Source organism: Bactrocera oleae, chromosome 2 (genome assembly GCF_042242935.1).
Source record: "Bactrocera oleae isolate idBacOlea1 chromosome 2, idBacOlea1, whole genome shotgun sequence".
NCBI classification, from domain to species: Eukaryota; Metazoa; Arthropoda; class Insecta; order Diptera; family Tephritidae; genus Bactrocera; species Bactrocera oleae.
Window position 1 is genome coordinate 95,592,294 of NC_091536.1, and position 22,677 is coordinate 95,614,970.

The window sequence follows — 22,677 nt, forward strand, 5'->3', positions numbered from 1 at the left end:
TTTGCAAACGAAGAAAAATAAAATTAACAGAGAGATTGTATCCTAGATACAGGAAACAACGCAAAAAGAATTTCTGCGCGTAAAAACTTTGGTACACTCCGGTGTTGGATCGACCAGAGTTATTTTTTTTTGAAGCGCGGCCAAAGGCCGCCAACACAAAGAGAAGTTATACAAGAAAAAAGTAATATTGTCATAGAGGGTATAACATAATACTTAACATCAATGCTTTGTAATAGTTTATTTCTCTAGGTTTTGGATACCTGTATTTGGGGTATTATCTGTTTTAATTTCTTTCAGTTCAATTACAAAAGATGTCGATAAGGTAACACTGGTTATTTGAAATTTTGCAAAACTTTTGTTATTGTCAGAATTAATAGAATTTAACGATAATTTAATTATTGAATTAAACTATTTTTGCACTATATAATGTAAAATAAATGTGTACAAACGAATTAGTGAAGTGTTAGTGGATATAAAAGTGGAAAATATAAGTGTATAACTCATTCGAAATGGGAAAAATGCGTACTTTAAATAGTCGAAATTTTGAACTTTAAACCCAAATATCTCGAAAACTATAAGTTTCCCACGGCTATATATATATATATCCTCTATCCGCCCATACCCATTTTATCCCCGAAAGCGTGGAACGTTATACTAAAGTTTTCCCCAAATATGTATTATATAAATTAAATATTATTATAAATAATATTAAATAAATTTGTCGAAATGATTAATCGCGTTAATAAGGAAAAAATTTTCTGGGTTAATTCCAAACTGTCAATGCAACTCTGTTGGTATGAAATATTTGTTTTTTCTTATTCGAAACTCTGTTGACATGTTCGAAACTCAGCCATCTTTCTTTTTACGCGAATCCATCGCTAGTGTGAAGGTGAGAATTTTGTTTCAATAGATTTTTCTATTTAAATACGAATAAATATACTTAATTTGATTCAAAATTATGTAAATAACTCGTAAAAATACGATGATAATGAAATTTGATCAGAAGTTTTGCGCAATTGCATATAAAATGACATTACTGTTTGCACACGTGTTCTTTTTTACTGTCAATCTATATGGAAGTGGTGAAATGTAATACAGATTTTTTGTTTTACTTGCAGTTAAAAACACAAAATGCAATTGTTCGTACGTGGTTTTGATACCGTAGAGCCCGTTGAGGTGCTGCCTACTGCTACTATTGCCGAAGTTAAGGTGTGTAACAAAATTGCTTAATCGATGGTGACAGGTGAACAATGGCAACTGCCATTATTTCTAACCCTACTTTTCGTGTTTTATTCGTATACGCTAATTTTGTATATTTCCTTATAGGCACAAATCGCTCAAGCCCATGGTTTGAACACTGAGGAAATCACATTGAATTGTGAAGGCAATGCCTTGTGCAATGATGCCGCCGTGACATCCTTGGCTTCCTTCGAGTTGGATATCACTGTACCAATGTTGGGTGGTAAAGTGCACGGTTCTTTGGCGCGTGCCGGTAAGGTCAAGGGACAGACACCTAAGGTGGAGAAACAAGAAAAGAAGAAGAAGAAGACTGGCCGTGCAAAGAGGAGAATCCAATACAACCGTCGTTTTGTCAACATTGTGCAAGGTTTCGGTCGTCGTCGTGGCCCCAACGCCAACTCGAACTAAGCTTATCAACAATTGATATGTTTTGTGGGTTTGGTTTTTTACGTGTAAAATGAAATTGATTTTTACCAACAAATTATATTAAAGTAATATAAATAAGAATGTGAGCTTCGGAATTTTATTATTAAAAACCAAAGGATTGTTAAAACGTAAATAGTTTGCATATATTTCAAGTGTTTTTGAAAAATATTTATTAAGAGAAATTTCGTTTGCTGTATATATTCTTGGTTGTATCACTTCAAGATGCAAAAACGCTTTTCTTTTTTTCAACGAAGTACCATCTATACCAATACTCGATAAAGAGTATGAACAAAGCTATAATAAAACCTGTAATAAATTACATTTTTAAACTAATGAAATAACGCGTTAATGTGCATGGTATCATACCAAACAAAAGTACCATAAAGCAGCCTTGCATATCATCCAAATTCACTTTATGGTTCATAATTTGCCGCATACCACCATGACCGCTACACTTGTCCATTGATGGTAAATTTATTTGATGCCAACGCTCAATGAAACCCATTTGAAACAAACGTGTTATTTGATCATTAATTAGTTGTAGGTATGGACTATCTCTCGGTACAATCAAACCAATTTGTTCGGCAACGAAATTGTCACGTCCCAATGAGAACTTACACTCTTTGTACTTTTCGAATTGCTTTTGTATAATTAATTGTAGATTAATGCGCCAATCGACGTTAATGCGTTTACCATCCTGCACTGCGCCAATATCCTCGCCTTGAATATTATTGTAAATAGTGGCTCGTTGCACATAGTCACGGAAATCATCGCGCGTTGTTATTTGCTATTTGAAATATTTTAATGTTAATGAAAAATCGCATACGATATTCACTTACCGTTGCATACTTTTCAAAGTAAGAGCCATTTCGCAAGCCAAATTGTTGCCCAGAGCTAGATGAAAATATTTGAAAAAAGTAATCTATGCCAGGTTGAAATTGCGGAAACGTAAGAAACGCAACCAAATTTCCACTGTATGTCGTCACAAGCACTATTACAACAATCCACCAGACACCGATCACAAGACGACCACTATCCGCTTTGGGTAAGTACATGCCGCCTGGTAAAATATATACGGTCAGTTAAAAGATGGTTGCTGTATTCATGGTATTTATTACCTTGTTGTAGTAGAGCACCATAGATATACCAAAAACAACTGTTGAGTGTGCTGAGACCGGTTATGCGCAAATGGTCCATAGGCACCAAACGATTTATGAAGTACAGCACCGGTGCAGTGATTATAATAATGGCCACCAGGCAGCCCCAAATCTGTTAGCAGTAAATGTTAAAATATTTTCTTCTTACTTATTTTGCATTGTTTACCTCTGTCGTAAAAGGCGCAGCAAACAGGTAAATTCGACTCACTTCATCCGGCTGGCGGGAGATAAAAGTATACATCTGTACGCTTATTGGCACGGTGTAGTTAAATGACTTCTTATCTGGTTCATCGATAGTGGCAGCCAGGGCAGCCATAAAGTACTGTTAGAGTGAGGCCTTAGTTGTAGAATTTTTAAGTTCAAGGCATTTATACTTACACGGCTCGACTGCATTGTTTCTATGACTTGGTATGGTATATTAAATGTAAGCGAGCCGAAAAGGTCGTCCTACAAATCAAAAAATTAAACGAAAATAATACGATTTGTATGTTGTAATACTATGTAAACATTACTGTTATATTGCTCGTGTGTTGCATGTCCTCTGAAGCCAAATCTGCTGCGTTTACTTTGACTTCATGAAGAATATACGAGAAATTTAACATACGGCTCATTTCTTTGAGAATCTCCATAGTAATACCGCTATGACGTACGATGTCGCCATGGCTGTTACGTTCCAAAATTTGCCATGGAGGGCTCTATTTAGATAATCAAAAACAATAAATTATAAATAACGCAAACATATAGAGAGAACAAGATAAAACGTCAACTACGACTGCACCGATGCCCATCACAGGTGTATTTGTTATAGTAACTAATGCTATAGGCAGAACAGAATAGAATATGTATGAGGTTTGCACCGCGACCTAGGGTCTATTGTGCCCTCTTCTCCATCACATGTTTTCCCAAAGGCCCAGCACTCCGATGATTTTCAGGAACTTGCTGGGCGCTATTGAGGAAATGTGATCCCTGTCCACATAAGTGGAACAGAGGGCCTTGAGCCTGCGCGTATAAATTGATGTGCAATCTAGAACCAGGAAGTCTTTCGGGAGGTTGGTCATTACTTTGAACCTAGCTAGGTTCTACCCGCCCAATAGCCGCTTAGCGTGGTGCATACCTGTTGCTTGCTGCCAGCGACTTTTTCTACCTGCTCTCTCCTCCGTGCGGAGCAGCTTCTTTACTGTTTGGAACCCCACCACGATGCATGGTTCTGGCTCCATCATGTTAGAAGCTGCAGCAGAACAGGCGTTGCGTAGTTGCGTTGGAGATTGATTGTTGAAAAATAATTCATGCCAAATTTCGTGAAGATTTCTTGTCAAATAAAATAGTTTTCCATACAAGAACTTGATTTTGATCGGTTTGTTGTCCGATATCGGCGATTCCGAAAAATGCGCAGTTTATTGTGGAGAAAAAAACGTGCACGAAATTTCAGATCGATATCTCAAAAACTGAGGGTCTGGTTCGCGTATATACAGACAGTCAGACGGGCAGAAAGATAGACGGACATGTGTAAATTGACACAGCTCGTCACGCTAATCATTTATATATACACATTATAGGGTTTCGGACGTCTCCTTCTGGGTGTTACACACTTTGTGGCAAGCTTTTCAGGGCATAGATAAATGGAGATATAGCTATAACTTACGTGCGCCGTTAGAATGTCCAAGGTGATATTGCGAAAGAAGTGCGTTATGTGTGGAAACATGACTTCATGTGTATTGAAACCCAAAGTAGGTGTCCAATAGCCAACATCAATGAATTCGAAATTTCTATTGCGTGTGTCACGAAGTTCTGAAGACGTATTTAATGGTAAAAGTTAAATGAGGTAGAAATGACAGAGGGTGATTTACAAAATAATTTCGACAACTTACCTAAATTTGATTGATATCTACGATGCTCCTCGCTTTTGCCCCACGTTAGTGCGGTCTCAATTTTCCAATGGGAACAGCTGGTGCACTTACTGTATTCTCTAAGATATTCCTATAGAAAATAGATTACATACATACATATGTGCATCCTTATCTACGTCACTATCATTCCAATAATTAGTTACCTTCATGTAACCCAACATTTCATCCTGCTTCTCCTGTTTGGTATATCTGATAGCTTCCCATTCCTCATCGGAAATTTCGCCATAGATCGATTGTTCCTCAACGATCATACGTGAAATGGATGTAACAAATGCCAATGACAACTCAGTTATGGTACAGTTAATGGAACTGCTGCAAGTCGGGTTGGTCGTGTTCAACGCGAACACAATATTCGCACCCTCCTCCAAGTTCTGTGTCACTGACATGGGATCATGATTGCGTTGATCTTCGTTCAACACAAAAAAAACCCATTGATTGTAAACGTGAAATAATTTCATGCTCGCAGCGATTTCCACAATATCCTCACAGAATTTGGACAACACAATAAATTGCCGTGGCGTTTGTGCTCCGGCCTGAAAAGCGTTCAGCATTTGCCGTATAGCAGTGCGTTTCTTTTGACTGCGCAGCGTGTCGTCGATCTGGTACAATAGTAGCGAAAAAGGTGTAATGTGATTTTTAGCGCTCTCGTGTACCACCGACTCTACCAATGTGGGATTGTCGTTCACTTAATGGAAAAGAACGGTGTGTGTGAATTTGTAGGTAGTTCAAAATTTTTATGGACTCACATATAGTCTGATCGAGTAGCACAGCAGCTGTCTTCCAACGCAATAAACGCTGCACCTTAATGTCTAAAATAATCTGCGACAATTCCTGACCCTCATCGACTATGGGAATCTGGAAACAAAATTTCAGAATTTATTTTACATTTGACATGCCTAAAACCTCGTATATTTGATGCCTGTACCATAATAGCACGATTTAAAGGCAACCGCGGACAATTGGCGTCTGTTATAGCAATCAGTAGTATATAATTCTGCTGCGTCGAGTCAAACAGTTGCCAAGTACTCTTGCAGTCCGTCACTGTCATGGCAGCGAGGAAGTCTGGAATTAGTCGATCATTAAGCACATATAGAATAAGTTTAGCATGTTAAGTTATAAAGTTAGGTATATGCATGCTTATAATTTAGGTAATGTTTTTAAAAAGATCTTTAAAAAATATGGAGGAGCCAAATCTAGAGGATGGAGCAACAGTGCGAAGCATGATAAATTGGCCCTGTTATTAAGGGAAGAGTGTGATCCGGTGCTTTTCGGAAAACTTGAAAGCTTAAAGAAAACTTAATTCTTCCTTTCATCGGTTGGCTTTTTCTAGAAACCACCAAATAATTCTGCGTAGTAGAGCCCTATGACGATTTTGTCCTCTACGGGTAGTCGATGTAGATACGCATTTTAATAATTCCAAAAAAAGGTGGCCATCTTCTTTCTTAGGAGAATGTTCGCCGCTGAAATCATTTGTCTTCTTGACCTCTGGTGTATACCAGTCTATTCATGCTTCGTCCATGCTTACGAAACGCTACATTTTTCATCCGGAGTGAGTAAACATGTTCAATACTTCATGCTAAATATGACCCATGCGATTTTTTTGAGTCTTGATATCTCCCATATGTTTAATCGGTGGTCTTTTGATAGGAAATCACGGACTTTTCTGACGTTATTCTTCGTGCTAGACGTTTTTGAGGCACCTGGGAGTGGCTTATCATAAACCGACTGTTAAAACTCATACACAGTATTCAAATGTTCTTTGGTTTTACTGTGTGATCTTCTTTCTAATAATAAGAATCAAATTACCCACTGATATCGTTTTTTTTAATTTAATGAGGAACTAAATGCATTATTCGATGTATATTGTTGACAGACAAAAGAGAAACTCGCAGGATCTTTGTGAGCCACTCAAACAGCCATTTTAAAAGATTTAAAAACTGTCGGATACATTCAAAAGAATGGAATTCGGGTGCCATATGAATTGAAGCGAAGAGACGTTTTTGCATCAGATTGTGACTTGTGAGGACAAATGAATCCATCAATTGGAAACGCTAAAGACAACAACTCATTAAACTGAAGCGAGCGATTGCCGAAAAACGCCCGAAATTTCAGACAGACGCGAGGTAATAATTTTTCATCATGACAACGCTCGGCCTCATGTTCCAAGACTGGTTAAAAACTATTTGGAAAACAGTATATGGGAAGTTCTGCCTTATAGCCCAAACCTTGCCCCTTTTGACTACCATATCTCCTGGTCGAATTAGATCGACCTTACTGGAATAAGGTTCATATCAGAACAGGCTATTAAAAATAAAAGTTAAAATTTGCGATAATCGCATGAATATATTGTAGTTATTGACTCAATATACCACCATCCCAAATATGTGTGTTTTAGTAATATTTTGTTCCCTCAGATGAAAAATAAGAAAGGTGGTTCCTGATGAGAAAAGAACTAATCTCGCAGTGTTTGCACTCAATGAAAAAGGTCTTTGAAGGTTACTGAAAATAAATGCACTAAATCTATTTTGCTTCGCCAATGTTTATATCTCTAGGTTAGAAATATACCATAATTATCAACACTAGTATTTTAATTAGAAATTTCAATTTCAGTTTGTTTGTTAAATAAAATAATTATTTGAATTTTTTAAAATACTTTAACAAAACAGTCGACAAAGTTCGATGTTCATAGGGAGAAATGTGTTCCACTTCTTTCAAACAACGCTAAACATAAGGTTAGTACTCGTATATCTTAAGCCATAAGGAAACAAAATTGCCCACCTTTTTTCAATCGAATTTGACTCCATGAGTAATACTTCACTTCGATGCCACCGTTCTTTAAATTTTCACGTATCACGTCGCTTAGAATTCTTTGAAAATTCGCTAAAATGTTTTCACCACGCCTTTGCATATATTCCCGATCCACTACAACCGCTAAAATTTGTAGAGGAAAAAATCACATACTCAGTATTAAAACAGATCAAAATAGAAGCTAACATTTCCTCACCTAAAGATGCATTTGCAGTTAAAAACGAAGAGAAGTCATTGGCTTCAGCGTTTTGTGGCAACAGCGTGAGGCAGAGGGGCAGCCAAAATGGCCAAAGAAAAGCGTGAAGGCGCATCGCTCACATTCGTTGAAAAAGTAAAACTTAACTGAATACCTCAGTGCCTAAGCATTGTATTTTAACTCGTAAAATCATTCACAAAACGATTGAATGTTATAACGGGATTGGCAGTTATAAAAAGGATAGCACAAAAATATTTATTAATTTCTGATTGCATTTTGCGTGCATCGAAACAACACTTCAAATTAGCCGGTAAGGATAGTATTGCCCACACACAGACAATACATACATATGTACATGCGGTGTGTGTATATGGTGTCCCGCCGCGGTCGAGAGCAAAGGCCAGATTGTTATGGTTAATATTTAACGAGTGAAATCGAAAGCACGGCCATTGCACTGCAACGGTTTTTATGCTTTAAAATAACCCTCTTGGAATACGCGCAGATTTAAGGGGTGTTCTAAAGTATTTTGGAATGCCACTAGGTTTGAAATATATTTTTATTTTAACCAAAATAAGTTAGAAAATCATGTTCGAAATATTATTATGACCATTTGGAGATAGAGAAACAAACTGAGTCTTCATACTTAGTAGCAAAATTCAAAAAAAAAAAAAACAATTACGATTTAATAATAATTGTGAGATTCGACTTAAGTTTTAAATTATAGTATAGTTTTTGATTAAAAAAATATATTTTTTTTACTTTTTTGAGGAAATGCCTGAAAAGCAAAATATTGTACAATACAAAATATTTTTGCAATAAAATAACTTTTTTTAATAATATATTTTTTGCTTACTTAATTATCCTCTCCTTTACAGCAATTCAGTTTTGTATGTACGTATGTATGTTGGCATGTCTTTTGAGTGGCATTTTCTCGCCACACGCTTCTCTACCTCACCTCGCACGGAGTATACATATTTACATACATACACATCACATACTTACTTTTGGCGGGCGCGCTACAGCAGGTGTTCGCAGCCAGTGGACGTATGAATTGTGGGCGTGTAACTGTTTATTGCCGATTGTCGTAAATACAAAGTAGCTGTGAAATTGTGTGAGCTTGCATACCCAGCAGGAAAAATCAAAGGTTTCAAAATTATATTTTACTACAAATGTGAATGTGATATTCGCTTGTTGGGAGAAAAATATCTAAGAAGTCTAATTGGTGGAAAATTCAGATTCAAGCATACTAACTGAAATACTTACTGGCAGCATATAAATATAATATGCAAATATTTTTTCCTCTATATTGCAGTCAATTTCGTGTTGTAATATTTTAGTAAGCAGTATTCAAAAACTGTTCTTTACTAATAAGTTTCTCTAGCAAAAATTTAAATTTTTAATTCCTTTGTAGTTTATTTAACTGTTTTTATTATTACCGGACAGGTAGACAAGTTAGTAGCTTCTTCACCATATTAAAGCTACATGTTTTGTAATTAACCCCCTAGTTCAAAAGACTCGCATATAAATTTCAAAGCATTGGCACAATTGGTTCGAATCAAGAGTACAAACTTGTTTTGGATGAGCATAAGATAATGTTGTTCGATATACAAGTATGTATCTGACAGTCTGAAGTTATTAAATGAATCTGTTCACATACTTTTAATGACACAAGACATGCCATCTCAAATTAATGGAATCGCTGCCAAAGCTGTTTTGAATTGCTTTCACAACCATCGTATTTTCTAGATCAAATCCTCAGTGGCTTTTTCCTTTGCTCAGACTTTAAGCCAATGCTCACTGGTACGCAATTTGCGAAATGTTGAACAAATAAATTTTTTAATATTTGCATATTTCGATAGAGAATACCTTTAAAAATACCATACTATAATTTTAAATGATAATTTTAAATACTTTTGAGTTATATGCCTCTAAAGTGCAGCCACTCAGTTAAGTCAGCTCCATAAGTTTATCTTTCAAAGCATTTTTTCTCGAAACGGTATTAATTGGAGACAAATGTTCCGTTCACTATTAAGTTGTACTATAACCCACCATATTTTTGATCCATCAAATCTTGACAGACCAAAAACTAACAAAATTTTTGGTCAAACTTTTTTTAAATGCCGAATTTTGTAAATTTTTATTTTTTTTTATCGACCGTAGTTCAGTGTACGGACAATATCTTTTAGAGAGAATGTTGCTTTTGGCTACCATCCTCGGAGAAGGCCGGATTCACTGCAGCAGTGGTGGACGTTTGTTTTAGCGCCGTAGAAGATCGTATGTAACTCGAAAAATGTTTAATTTTTTTCTTTAAAAATTATATTGTGTATTCGTAAAATATGTATAAAAAACCCATTAAAATTTGAAAATTATTGATAGATTAGCTTTTTGTAGTTCCTAAGTTCTTTCGGCTGTCATGCTAGATGTGCGCCCTAAGCTTTTCTCTTGGATATACTTGTAACTTAATGTCCTACCGCGAACATATAGATTGTGTTCGCCTAAGCTCAATAAATTTTTAAATTTAAAGCGTAATGAAAATCAAAACTGAAAATCAAACTCAGGCGCTTAAAACACTACATTTATAGGACTATAGGGATTGTACACTAAAAGCAAAATCATTTACTTACTTTTTATATTTCATATGAAATTATTTTCGAGGGCTGATAAGTGATTTATGAGATCTCGTACTAATTGTATTTGTAAAAGTGACTTTCGAAGTTTTTAAGGTATTAAAAAATCTAAATTTTGGTAAAAACATTAGAACTTAGTGATCCTCATAGAAACTACCATTTTGTCCGCACTAGTGCAAGTTTTTCCTACATGAGTTGCCCATTTTTCTTGTAGAAGCTTTGGGCGTGTTTATATACATACGAGTATATGTATATATGTATGTACATAGATATAGGAAAGTCCTGCTTAATTGAAAATGTGAAATTAATCGAATTTATCTCCACTGTTGTAATTATCATGATATGTTTTTCTAAATTTGGTTTTATTTTTCTGCATGGTATTTTATTTGTGTTAAGAAATACGTACACGTTCACTTGTACAGATGCATTTGTGCAGTCGTCGGAGCATTGCCTTTCGTGTCAATGCAACTGTATGTACAAATGTACAATATATGTATATATAACGGTATGGATGTACGAGTATGTGGTCTGTATGTATGTTTGTAAGGTTTTTTCATTTCGTTTATTATTTATTACTAATTTCTATGTGGTTACATTGTTATAATTAAATCGCTTACGACTAATAATTCGTGTGTACGAGTAATTCGCTAAATTGGTTCGATGAAGGAAAAACGTACATATGTATAAACTATATACTCGTGTGTGTATGTATGTATGTATATAGTCAGTATTGTATATATTATATATAGGGTTCATTACAGTTATAAGCATAGTTTTTAGTGTTTTAGGAGGTTGTAAAGCCTTGTTAGTGTAGATTTATGACGCTTATTAGATCTAGATATGAGGATTATAAGTAGATTATGGGTTTAGGATAATTTTGTGCGTATTTAATAGAGTGTTTGATGCGCTTTGGCTAGTTACAGCTAATTAATATAATATATAACTGTAGTAATTAAATTAGCATATGGTAAGTGTACAAGATTGGCGTTTTGTTTATGATACAGCACAATTCGAATATGTTTATTTTTTTTTTACTATTAAATGCATATTAACTTATCGCTATAAATAATATCTATGTATTGTATATGTAAATACATTTTGCGCTGTGTATGTATGTATACAGCATATGTGTGTGTGTGTATGTTACGATGACTCTAGCACTAATACTAAATACTCATATGGTACGCGCATATAAAATAGTTGACATTTTTTAAATTTTATATGTGTATATATGTTAGGCATATATGTTTTACTAAGCTATAAACTAACCTCAATTAAATTAATGTTAATTTGTTTGAAGAAAACTTAAAGTTCAAATAATATCTAGTCGTGCTACACAACTCAAACATCGATTCTGATTAATTCTTCCATTCTTCGCTGAATTTTTACTGACTCAAACCTTTTCTAATGCCATGATATCCTCCCCTCTCTCTCTCTCTTCATTGCTACTTTAAACCCACACATCCTGCATTTAATCTCATTCGTGCAAAATCGCACTTAGCCGCTCTTCGACGGCGACCTTTCGCGATTTCCACACAAATTCACACACGGCAATAACACAGGCCACACCCATACCGCCCATTAGCACGACGAACACCCCGCCCACATTCGCCAGACCCAACTCATTTGCCGCCGATGATGATTTCGATGTCTCTACGCGACAACTGCCACCGCCACGTTTCTCCTTCCACCACTTGGTTTTCAGTATGTGTAATTTGCCTTCCTCCTGCAGTTTGAGTATTACGCCATTGATGGCGGTACGGTAAGGGGAATCTGTAAATCAGCAGATAACGCATTAATTTCGTCACTAATGATATATATATATAATGTATATGTATTTGTAGATATGTATTTTTAGTAAAGAAATGAATATTCGTCCACTTACTCGGTGGAGCTGCTATACCATAACCTTTGGTGTCCAACATGCCGCCGACTTGTGTCAGCTCACAATTACGTTCAGTCACATATTCGATGGATGTAGATTCCATGAGGAAAGCATATGAACCTGCAAGACGATATTTTGTAAAGTAATTATTCTAAAATATACGGTTCCCCTTTATAAACATACCTTTGCCTTTGGCCACGCGCTCCACACCCTCGGCGTTGGTCGAGGTGAATACAGACGGCCGGGCGGACTCCATGAATGACCACATACGTTGATAGGTTGATATTTTCGATTCCTGTTGTGAAAAATTAGTAAATTGGGTTTATAAAACTGAAGGATTTGGTAAAAATTGAGACGCAAACTTTATAGTATATTCCCATTACGCCACAAACTCCAGTTTACCAGCAGTTTTGGTGTTAAGTAGTTTAAACTTCTCTTGAGCTGAGCTTATTATCACAAAAAGTTGCTTTAGCTCGATAATACTTTTGGTGTTAATGTTAATAAAGTTACATTTCGAGTTTTTTAAATTCCCCATAGCAAAACTTTAAACTAGTGGCGCATATAACTCGGTGTCATTGAACGAACAAACCGCATGGTATTGAATGAAAACTTACCATTTATGGGAGTGCTAGGAAAGTAGGATCGTAGAGAAGGTCAACTAAATCACACTAAATCACAGGTTTATAGTTCAACAAAGTTACGGCTTACTGCTATATAAACTAACTCGAACCTGCGCTCTTTAAGACGATTTTTAACCCGATATCCCTCTTTTTTCCTCATACTATGTTGTTTTGAAAATCATTTAGAAGAAGTTACCATTCATAATTTTACAGTTATCCTTCTATTTCAAGCTCGACTCCTGTTTTGTGAAGACCCTTTAATTACATTAGTTTACAGTCATTTTCCGACTGTGATTTTCGAAGCTGTTTCTCGCTAAGTTTGGGTTACTAAAACCAAATATAATAATAAAAATTTCTTAACACGTACGATGTTTTGTATTGTAGTCAAAGGGTGTAGGGGTCAAACCACCACAATGTACTAAAATAAAAAAAAAAAACGTGGGTAATGGAAAATTTTTGAAATTAAATTCGTATTCAGTCTCCTCAAATACCCCCACAGATCTCTTAGCATATCAGACGCAAATTTTTCCTTCAGATTTGTTGAGTAGTGTTACTAAAAGTAACAACGTGTTACTTTACACTTAATCATTTAACAGTCCACCATCCCTACAGAGATGTTTTAGAACTATAAAGGTTTAGGTTACGGAACAGATAAAACGTCAGTGTGATGCTCAGAACTTCTTATTTGAATTAATAGACCCTCACGTATTTACAAAGCTCTTTGAGGCTGTCACATATTGATAGCTAAAATACATATGTACATACTATAACGTTTCTATCCTCCTCAAGATAACGACCGTCTTTATGTTCAGTAAGAAAAAAACTAGAAAACAGCGCTCACAGCTTAATACATTTCTCTGCGAGATTTATTAAATAAACAACCTGATTTACTTACTCTGAAAAACGCTGCCGTGCTGCCACCTTTTAATGCACCATACTTTATACGCGTCTGTTTTGCCAAATCCTCAGCGCTTTCGATAGGCGAATCCATGCGCTCTACAGTGAGAAAGGCTGCCAAATTAGCTGTGTATGATGAAATCATGATCAATGTAAAGAACCACCATATGCCAGCTACCATTCGCGTTGATAAAGCTCTGTGTTAAAGAAAATAATTTTAGAAAACTTTGAGGAAATATATGTAATTATTAAACATACTTTGGCAAGAAATCGCATCCTTGCTGCATTAATGAACCGATGGCGAACCACATGCAATTCATAAGTGTGAACTGACTTTCTATTTTCTCGCCATGAGCATCAGAATATGCGGGCCATTCGTAGGGTGTAAAGCTATAAAAGAAAACAAAATTTGTTTATCACAATCGAGAATTAATATAAAGTTCATCCAAAAATCACCGCGCTAAAATGAACAGCAGCACCGAAACGCCCAAGTATGCCGTAGCCATGTAAATCCAAACGTCGAGAGAAAGCGGTGAGAGAAATGAAAATAAATTAGGCGGTTGTTTAACGGGTTTGCGATAAAGCACCGAGACGCCCAGGTTCATGAAAGGCATGGTGAAGTCCACCGCCTGTTCGCGCTCAAAGGTGATGGTGAGATCAGCGACCGCAAGATCGGCACGTTGCTCCAACAGCTCGCGTATCATGCCGTTCCATTCGCTAAGGCAAGAAATATGTTGATTTGTATGAGTGTCTAAACTCTTAGTTCCTGCATGGTTTACTTACAGAGTTTGTTTGTTGAAACTGCCATAGCTGCCATCTGGCACTAGCTGTATTTTGTAATGGAAACCCAAAGCCTTTGAGATTTCATGTATTAGATCAACAACATAACCTTCAAACTGATCATTGCCTGTGAGTGGCACTGCTGACTCTTTGCGCATGCAATACGGATTGCTCTGCAAAGTTGAAAAATTAATAAAATTGTATACAGTATCCATAATTTGCTTTAATTTTTGTTGTACTAACCAATAATGTTGTGATCGTCAGCGTTTTGTTCTTCAAGTTCGCTTCAATTTCGCGCTGTTTTTGGCTGTAGGTACGCGTAAAGTTGATACCGTCCGGCAGTGTTGAATTCCATGTGCCAATTTTGCGTATACCCATCGGCCCTAATTCGATAATGTCCAACACGAAATCGGTGCGAAAGCCTTGATGATCAAATTTTATCACATTTGTTAGACCTTTCATTTCGACGATCTTCATATAGTTGATTAAACTAAAACCATGCTGCCACGTATTTTGACCATCACAACTAATAGGATGTATATCGATTTGTTGTGAGGTGTCCAAATCATGTAATGCTTTTGCGAAAAGATGTACCGCATCGTACATCAGCGCAGTTTCCGCCCTCACCGTACTCAAATTGGCTGAACGCTGTAGGCCCTTATCGTCGAAACTCCACTGACGCACCACATCCGAGACGACTTTTTCGTTAATCAGACGAAAGCCGGTTATATTCGTACCACCATAACGGAACTCGTCTAGGTTGATGGTATGCAGATCAAGTGAGGTAATCAAGTAACTGTGGTAGTCGCTCATCATGCCAATTTGTTGTGCCTGCTTGAGTACTTCGTAAATTTTATCGCTGGAACAGTCGAGTACGATGTGCGCTTCGGCGGAGTTTTTGATTTGTTTCAGCAGTGGTCTGAGGTGAAAGAAAGTATTATTAATGTGTTAATATTTTAACGCTTCAATTAAATAAATTAATATCTGAAAGAATCAGAAGTTCACCAATTAGGTTTAAAGAAAAGCTAAACGTTAACAGCGGAACTCTGGGAACTGCAAGGGTGATGCGTTTCAAAGAAAAGCACGACTAGCACCCATGCCGTAGGGCCAAAAATCGTTTTAGACACCACTGTCGAAGTTGTCTTTAGACACTCGGCACTTCTTTCTTGGCTTTTTCGCATTAGCGGGATTAAAGCTAAAACACCTTGACTCTTAACCCTCCAGCCGTCTAGGTGAACTAATTGAATAATGAGCCTTAATTTCATCTTTAAGGGTTTTTTGCATCGCAAAGGGTTTGTTGGTAATTGTTCAAATATGGTCTCCCGGTCGGGGATGAACCTACCTCATCTATCCGGTCGGAAAAATATCGTGGATTTAACAACAATGTTTTCTTAGAGATTCCCATGGAAAGTTTATTTAATGGCAGTTTAAAGAACGCTGCAGTGATCTGAAATTTTGACACTAGAGGTGATGGAGAGCTTACTTCAATAATTACTTTAACCGTTATTCCCCCTGAGCTTCAAACCGCCCTGAGAGCTCGCTGTAGACCGAAAACCATGTGAAATTGCTACGGGACGGAGAGGTCTAAATTACGGGGAATGGAGTAGAATTTTCGATGTATTTAAAATGATCCTATCGATACCAGCAATAAGCTTTAATGAATAGAGTAGCAATCACATAAAACTTGAAGCTGTGTATTTTACATAAATTTAGTTTCAAACTGCTTTGTAGCTTTACCGACTTAAATTTGTTGCCGAATTATTATTTTAGTATGAGGAAAAAAATAAAATTTTAATATTATATTTATGTAGTGCAAAACTATAAAAATACAAATTAACCAACTTATTCGAGTGTTCAATAAAAAATGCGGTCGCTTACCTATAATCCCCCGATAAACTCAATTGTCGCACTGTAATCGGATACGGCGAGTTATCATGTGCCTTGATTAACTCCTGTAGCCGTACAATGCCGTCATTGTTCTCATAGATAATTGTGAAAGTTTTCCATTCCCACTGCTTGACGATATCCACATAAGCCTGAAGAGCAAACAATGGGATAATATGCATAAGTATAGCGCTGAAGCCGTTTAACGGCAAGTTAAGCTCTCATAATTATTTTAAGTGGCTCAAATGTGTGTGGCTATGTGTGTGAGTGCGAGTGTATGTAAATCTGTAGATATACCTTGGCCAGTGTATTTGGATGTGGATACAAGTTCACCAGGCAGCTTTCACGTCGCAAACGGTAATCCCAACGGTTCTCCAAGTGAGGTATCTACAGCGACGAATTAAAAAAATAACCTGTTTTAAAACTAACGGAAGTGCTGCAATGATGCAAGCAAATCTAATGTTGGTATTTGCATTGGATTTGTTAGCACATAAGCTCTGGCTTGCTTGTCTTTAGCCTTAGCAGTTACGATAACTGTTAATCCTTACGTTGTTACATACATACCTCCATATTGTCGCAGATGCTTTGCACATGGCTCGCGGTGTTGGAGGATTGTGGCCCGAATATGGCTGCCACGCCAATGTTCAACAAGCCGCAAACTGTAAATAGTGGCAAGCAAAATAAAAGAGAAAAAAAAAAACGGAATAATGAAAATAAAAACACAAACCGAATCAGTATGCTCGGTGCTCATACAACAACAAACCGCAAATTTATTCAAAAGTCTACAAACACATGCACGAACACGAGAGTATTTGTATGCCCGAATAATGAAAACAAAAAATACGACGGCCAAACTGGTGATAATAACCGTTATTCGCTTGCTTTTATAGCTTTCTTTACGAGTTTGAATAACTCCCCTGCGTCGTGGATCCCCAGTCCTCAACTACTTCAGTTGCCATACGTTTCGTTGTCGTCGCTGTCACAAATGCACTACGTAAACATTAATAAACGGGTATGCCTCTGAATTTCCCAGGCGTGCTGTAGTTCTACACTGTTGCCCGTACTGATTTCGTCTTCACCACGCCACCATTTTAGCATTCTACCAAGGATTTTCCAACTATTGTGCCGTTCTCATTCTTATTTTCAATTATACGTTTACTGTTGTCTTTATGTGCTTGCGGATAAAAAGCGGAAGCCATTCGTAAGCGAGTAGTATTTGTTGGCTGAGTCTTATCGCGACCTAACCCACTCGTGCTGCGAGTGGGGGAGCAACATTTTCTAAACCGATTATCTACTATGTGTGTAAGCATAGGGAAGATAATATGAAATTTCAGCAAACCGAAACCGTGTGATAATAATTTAGAAAAATTGTGAAACAACGCTTTGAATACACATTGTTTCCTTTATATCGGTCATGGCTTTATATATTTTAAAATATGTGGAAATTGAATTTCGCTCAGGCAGTGAAAGTGATCGGGTAAGCTGATTGAGAAAACAAAATAATATTATAACTTCGGCTAAATCGAAGCTATAATACCCTTCACAGGTACATTTCTTATAGCTTAAAACAGTATAGAAAGATCTTTATTTAGATTTTAATAGGTCAGTTTCTATAGCAGCTATATGCTATAATGGTTTGATCTGAACAATATGTTAAGGATTATAGTGTTGGGCGATAACCTTTGCCAAATTGCGGGGCAATATCTTGCCAAATAAAAAATTTTTCCATACAAGAACATTATTTTGATCGATATAGAGTATCCAACGGTTTCTTTATCGTTTACAAACTTTAGTGTATTTCGGCCATGAAATTTGTTATTTATTCATAAGTGCTGGACATTTTTTTTTATAACTTTGAAGCTCGTGTGTACAAAAGACAGATTATGTGTTTAATTGTTACTTAAATACGATCACTGTCTTGAAATGGCTAGAGGTTCGCACTATCAAGGTTACAAGTTTCTTAAAAAGGAAATCTTTCTTTAATAGCCCTCGGTAGGTCACAGCAAGCCTCAGAACATCTTTATATCGTAAAAAACGTCTCTTAAACCTTGGTGTCTGATTTAAGCCGTTTACAAGAATATTAACAAAAAGCTCTGTTAAAAATGTTATATGTTTGGTTTGTTTTGATACGAAAATATATGCAAAAGCTGTTTGCCACACCGAAAACCTTTGCGACCTTTGTTATTTCAGTGGTTGCTCTAGTACCAATGTTTTTTTACTGTAGCCCAGCATAGGTGCCTTTTGGACGGTATCTATAATAGCTGAGTTCCCTTTTTTTTTTGCAAGTTCGTAATTCTAAACATCTTCTCCATTCGTTGAAACCTAGCATATACCTCTCTTACTCTGTAACCCCCTACTAGTCACCACTAAGTGAGATAAGGACAGACTACTTACTCGAAGGAGCTTTTGTGGACTTGATACCTATTGTATATTTAGTCAATTAATATATTATATTCACTTTGAGCTATTTATAAAGTTGTATAGTATTTTTACGGAATCTTAAATGTTACTAAGGACTCCTGCAGGTCTACATACTAAAATTGCGCGCCCTCCGACTAAGAATAACATTTCGAAATATCAGTAAAAACCCTAAAATGTATTAGTCCTTTTTAAGTTATAAATATTTTGAAAAACTTGTAAATAATCCTTCGCTTATTCTACTTAAAAATAAAGAATTATGCTTTCATTATACGCCAGCAAATCTCCCTTTAACTACGTCAGCCATAAAATTCAATCAACTTGTTGTCGGAAACTATAAATAACTACTACATTTGTTAAGCCCACAATAGCCACTTGATAAATGTTTATAAATAAACCAATGTAATCTTCAGAGTACTCACCCCTTTTGCCCGCATGGAAGCTATCAAACGGCGAGATGCGCTCAATTTGCGCCACCAACTTGGAGCGCGGCAATATTAATCGATCCGAGTTGATGTGCTCGACAGCCTGACGAAAGGCCAACTCCTGTGTATCGTCGGTTGGATGAAATAGGCCACCTGAGGGGCAAATGCGAAAATAAATAAATGCACATGCAATAAAAGCGCCAGCGGCAAGCAGGATTATGTGGTGCGTACAATCAGCAACTCATTACGCGGGGTTATGAATGAAATGGGGGAGCGCAGGAGACCGTAAGTGATGAGAAAAAGAAACAAATGTTAAAGCGAAATGGCAAAAATGAAAGGTAAACAAAAATGACTGACGTGTATTTTTAATTTCATTTAATTGAATTCATGTGAATGCAAGTAAGCTCGTAATTTCCGCTCATCCGTACACTCGAGCTTATTAGCCTTTCAGAAGCTTCTGTGCATGAAACCCCACTCGTACACTGTGCGTACACTGCTGCTGTTCTTCCCACTACATACATACATAATTTTAAAGTAATAAATTTAATACAAACAAAAAATCAATAAATCAAAGTGGAAGCAGGCGAAAATAGACTTCATGAGGCTGATAGATAATCGAGCGTTGGCGTAGCCGAGTGCGTCTGATAAGCCCACTTGGCAATGTAACTATTTTTAAATTCATCTTATTTTTTTTACCGATTTTGATGACATCGGGCAGCGCCAGCGTGTGCTGCAGCAGCGCACTGAGCACGGCGAGGCAACAACTCAGACGCAGATAGCGCCAGCACCATCGCGGGGATCCCGGAGATTGCATCTTAACACTGTAGCTGTGACTGTGTATTATTTTAATATATTTTCTTAACTTTTAGCATACAATTTGCTGCAATTTTTTTGGTTTTTTGTTTATTTTCTGCGCTTCTTCGCTCTTTGCTTTTTTTCTCATATACATACACTTACGCGTATCCGCGCTTCACACTTGCAGATACAATTTTTTTGGCACGCATGTTTCGCTCGCTTTGACAGTTGGAATGTTACTGAACGCTTTTTGACGCATGGAAAAGCGTTTGACTGGATGCTGCGCTGTTGCAAATATTATCATTTGGAGTTGTTGTTTCATCTTATGATTTGTTGCGATTTGGTGGTTGTAATGTGACAGAGTTTACGATTCCAAATGACAGTTTCAGCAGCTGCGCAGTGGATGCTGCGGAGCGTGTGGTGTGGAACCCAGCTTGAGCAGGTGTTTGTGAGAGCTTTTTATGAGGAAAGCTATTAAGGAGTTTGAGTATAAAATTAGCTTAATAAAAGGCTTTTAAAAACTACTATACTAACTGTTTGCAGTTAGTTCGAACACAAACCATTTTTTCGTAAGTTCTTCAGCTTGGAAAGAGGACATTGAACCTAAATAATATTAAATATAATATTAATATATAACAAAGTTCCCTAATTAAAAAAAAAAAAATAACACAAAATATTCATGTTTGATGGGGAATGTTTATTATCATGGGAAAGCGCATTCTGTGGCATTTATTTTTTGTAGATCATCTCTTTCAAATGTTGACGGCGGCTACGTCTCAGATGGTCTCTCCTTTGAGTCCAATTTTCGATGACTCATTCGAGCATTTGAACTGGTAATTGGTGAATGACACGCGTGATGTTTTGCTCCAAGGACTGAATCGAAGTGGGATTGCCCGCATAGACTTTAAACTTTACATATGCATTGAGTTCTTGCACAAGCTGTATTTTGTACGCTTTTAATTTAAGATCTCGACGTAAAATGCGCCAAGTCGCTTCATACGTCAGCCAGTTGCTGCGAACGGTGCCGAATCGACTCTCCAAGGTCTTCGTATACACTCTCATCTACGCCCGCTATATTTTCTTCATTGCGTGCTGGACGTTGGCTATTGGTCAAATACGCGTATTATCCAATAATGGGTCTCAAGATAGGTGATGGTGTTACGAATAGTACGCTCAGTAGGCTGATTATGTTGACCGAAGCGCGCGAAACACATTCTGTACAGATCGTGAATTTTCGCAATAAAGTTGACCAATTTGTAAACGTTGTTCAGGCGTAAGTCTTTCCGCAATGAAATGCCATACAATACTAAACAAAAATATCATAACGGCTTGACACGATAAAGCGTGATCTGTCAAAGAAAGGCTCCATCCCAAAAAAACTCTTTTTTCCGAAAAAGTTTGTACATAGGAGTGGAGAGATTATAACCTCACAAATATTATATATCTAAAAAACGTGACATATTTATATTCTATTAAGTCAACCTTTTCCCAACGATAAGTAATTTAAAATTGAAAACTCCTCATTTGTCACTTGCTTAAGATATCGTTTATGCAACGCATTAATGTAGCTTATACACTTTGAGCCAGCTGAGCAAATTTTAAGTAAATGCGAAATTTGTGTATGTAAGTGTATGCGTAAATATTTGATTGAAGTAAACAGCTCATGGAAACCGCAACTGACAGTCGGAACGACCCGAAAACCGACAGGAAACCACAAAAACTACAAAGGAGAAAATGTGGTCCAGCAGCGTTTAAATCGTTTCATATTTGTGTTTGCACGCTTAAGGCATGTGTGTGTTCGTGTCTGTGATGAGAGTGTGTTTACGTATGTGACATTAAAAGTGCAAGTAACTGTCGGTGAACTAGAGGGTGGTGCAATAAATGAGGGACGAAGGGATGTAGAAATGACGTGAAATCGGAGAATGTAACATATTGTTGGCAGGAAGCAGCGTTTCCATATGCATGACTGTACGAAGTGTTATGATTCCAAGAAAACGGGTATAAACTGATAAGCAAAGTGCGGACAATGTGTGATGTATTAAGCTGTTAAAGCTTTGATTATTTTCTTTGACACTACAGATACTAGCATATTTTAGATTTTTGTATGAAAATATTTTTCTCGAATATTTCAGAAATAACCTGGTAAAAGAACCTTAAAGATTTTGCATAGACATTTTCTTTTTTCAAATGTCGATATATTTCTTAGAATTTAATAAAACAGTTCAAAAGTTCACAAGCTGTTTTCTGCCAAAGAAACTACTCATATGTCGGAACCGCCGATATCGGACAACTACACAATATAGCTGTCATACAAACTGTCCGAACGAAAACAAGTTCTTGCAGGGAAAACTTGTTTATTTGAGAAGTTATCTTTCTGAAATTTAGCTTAGATTATTATTCAAGGCAACGCTACAATTTTCGCACAGATGGTTCAGATCGGATCACTATAGCATATAGCTAACATTCACACTGACCAATCCAAATCAAGGCAATGATCTAAAGTAATAGTATAATAGTTGCTATAGTAGTGCACCTGTGAAGGGTATTATAGCATTGGTGCAGCCAAACTTAACGATTTTTCTTTTTTTGTATTAATCTCACTGAATGTAAAAA

At 36.7% G+C, this 22,677-nt stretch overlaps 3 protein-coding genes across 4 annotated transcripts; 1 reads left to right on the forward strand and 2 right to left on the reverse strand.

Annotated features, from left to right (window-relative positions):
- Positions 1-740: 740 nt before the first annotated feature.
- RpS30 (ribosomal protein S30) lies at positions 741-1,751 on the forward strand. The gene is made up of 3 exons (XM_014240503.3): positions 741-889; positions 1,119-1,209; positions 1,327-1,751. Exons 2-3 carry the CDS (start codon positions 1,132-1,134, stop codon positions 1,645-1,647), a joined length of 399 nt encoding a protein of 132 aa, XP_014095978.1. The 5' UTR covers positions 741-889; positions 1,119-1,131; the 3' UTR covers positions 1,648-1,751.
- On the reverse strand, positions 1,461-10,606 carry Ir93a (Ionotropic receptor 93a). Of its 2 annotated transcripts, none has more exons than XM_036357164.2 (14): positions 8,736-10,606; positions 7,508-7,660; positions 5,655-5,791; positions 5,476-5,584; positions 4,873-5,414; positions 4,691-4,799; positions 4,465-4,610; positions 3,335-3,517; positions 3,201-3,269; positions 2,989-3,144; positions 2,784-2,934; positions 2,505-2,725; positions 2,032-2,452; positions 1,461-1,971 (listed from the first exon to the last, which is right to left on the reverse strand). In XM_036357164.2, exons 2-14 carry the CDS (start codon positions 7,635-7,637, stop codon positions 1,883-1,885), a joined length of 2,463 nt encoding a protein of 820 aa, XP_036213057.2. In that variant the 5' UTR covers positions 7,638-7,660; positions 8,736-10,606; the 3' UTR covers positions 1,461-1,882. The 2 variants fall into 2 exon arrangements, with proteins under 2 accessions (XP_036213057.2, XP_014095980.3); XM_014240505.3 differs by having other exon boundaries at positions 7,734-10,606.
- Positions 10,607-10,705: 99 nt separating this feature from the next.
- On the reverse strand, positions 10,706-20,290 carry KaiR1D (Kainate-type ionotropic glutamate receptor subunit 1D). Its single transcript, XM_036357165.2, has 13 exons — positions 19,966-20,290; positions 19,267-19,422; positions 16,991-17,085; positions 16,724-16,813; positions 16,421-16,578; positions 14,786-15,461; positions 14,546-14,715; positions 14,219-14,479; positions 14,021-14,152; positions 13,761-13,959; positions 12,429-12,540; positions 12,246-12,365; positions 10,706-12,133 (listed from the first exon to the last, which is right to left on the reverse strand). The coding sequence occupies exons 1-13, from the start codon at positions 20,081-20,083 to the stop codon at positions 11,838-11,840; spliced, it is 2,583 nt and encodes an 860-aa protein (XP_036213058.1). The 5' UTR covers positions 20,084-20,290; the 3' UTR covers positions 10,706-11,837.
- Positions 20,291-22,677: the final 2,387 nt, after the last annotated feature.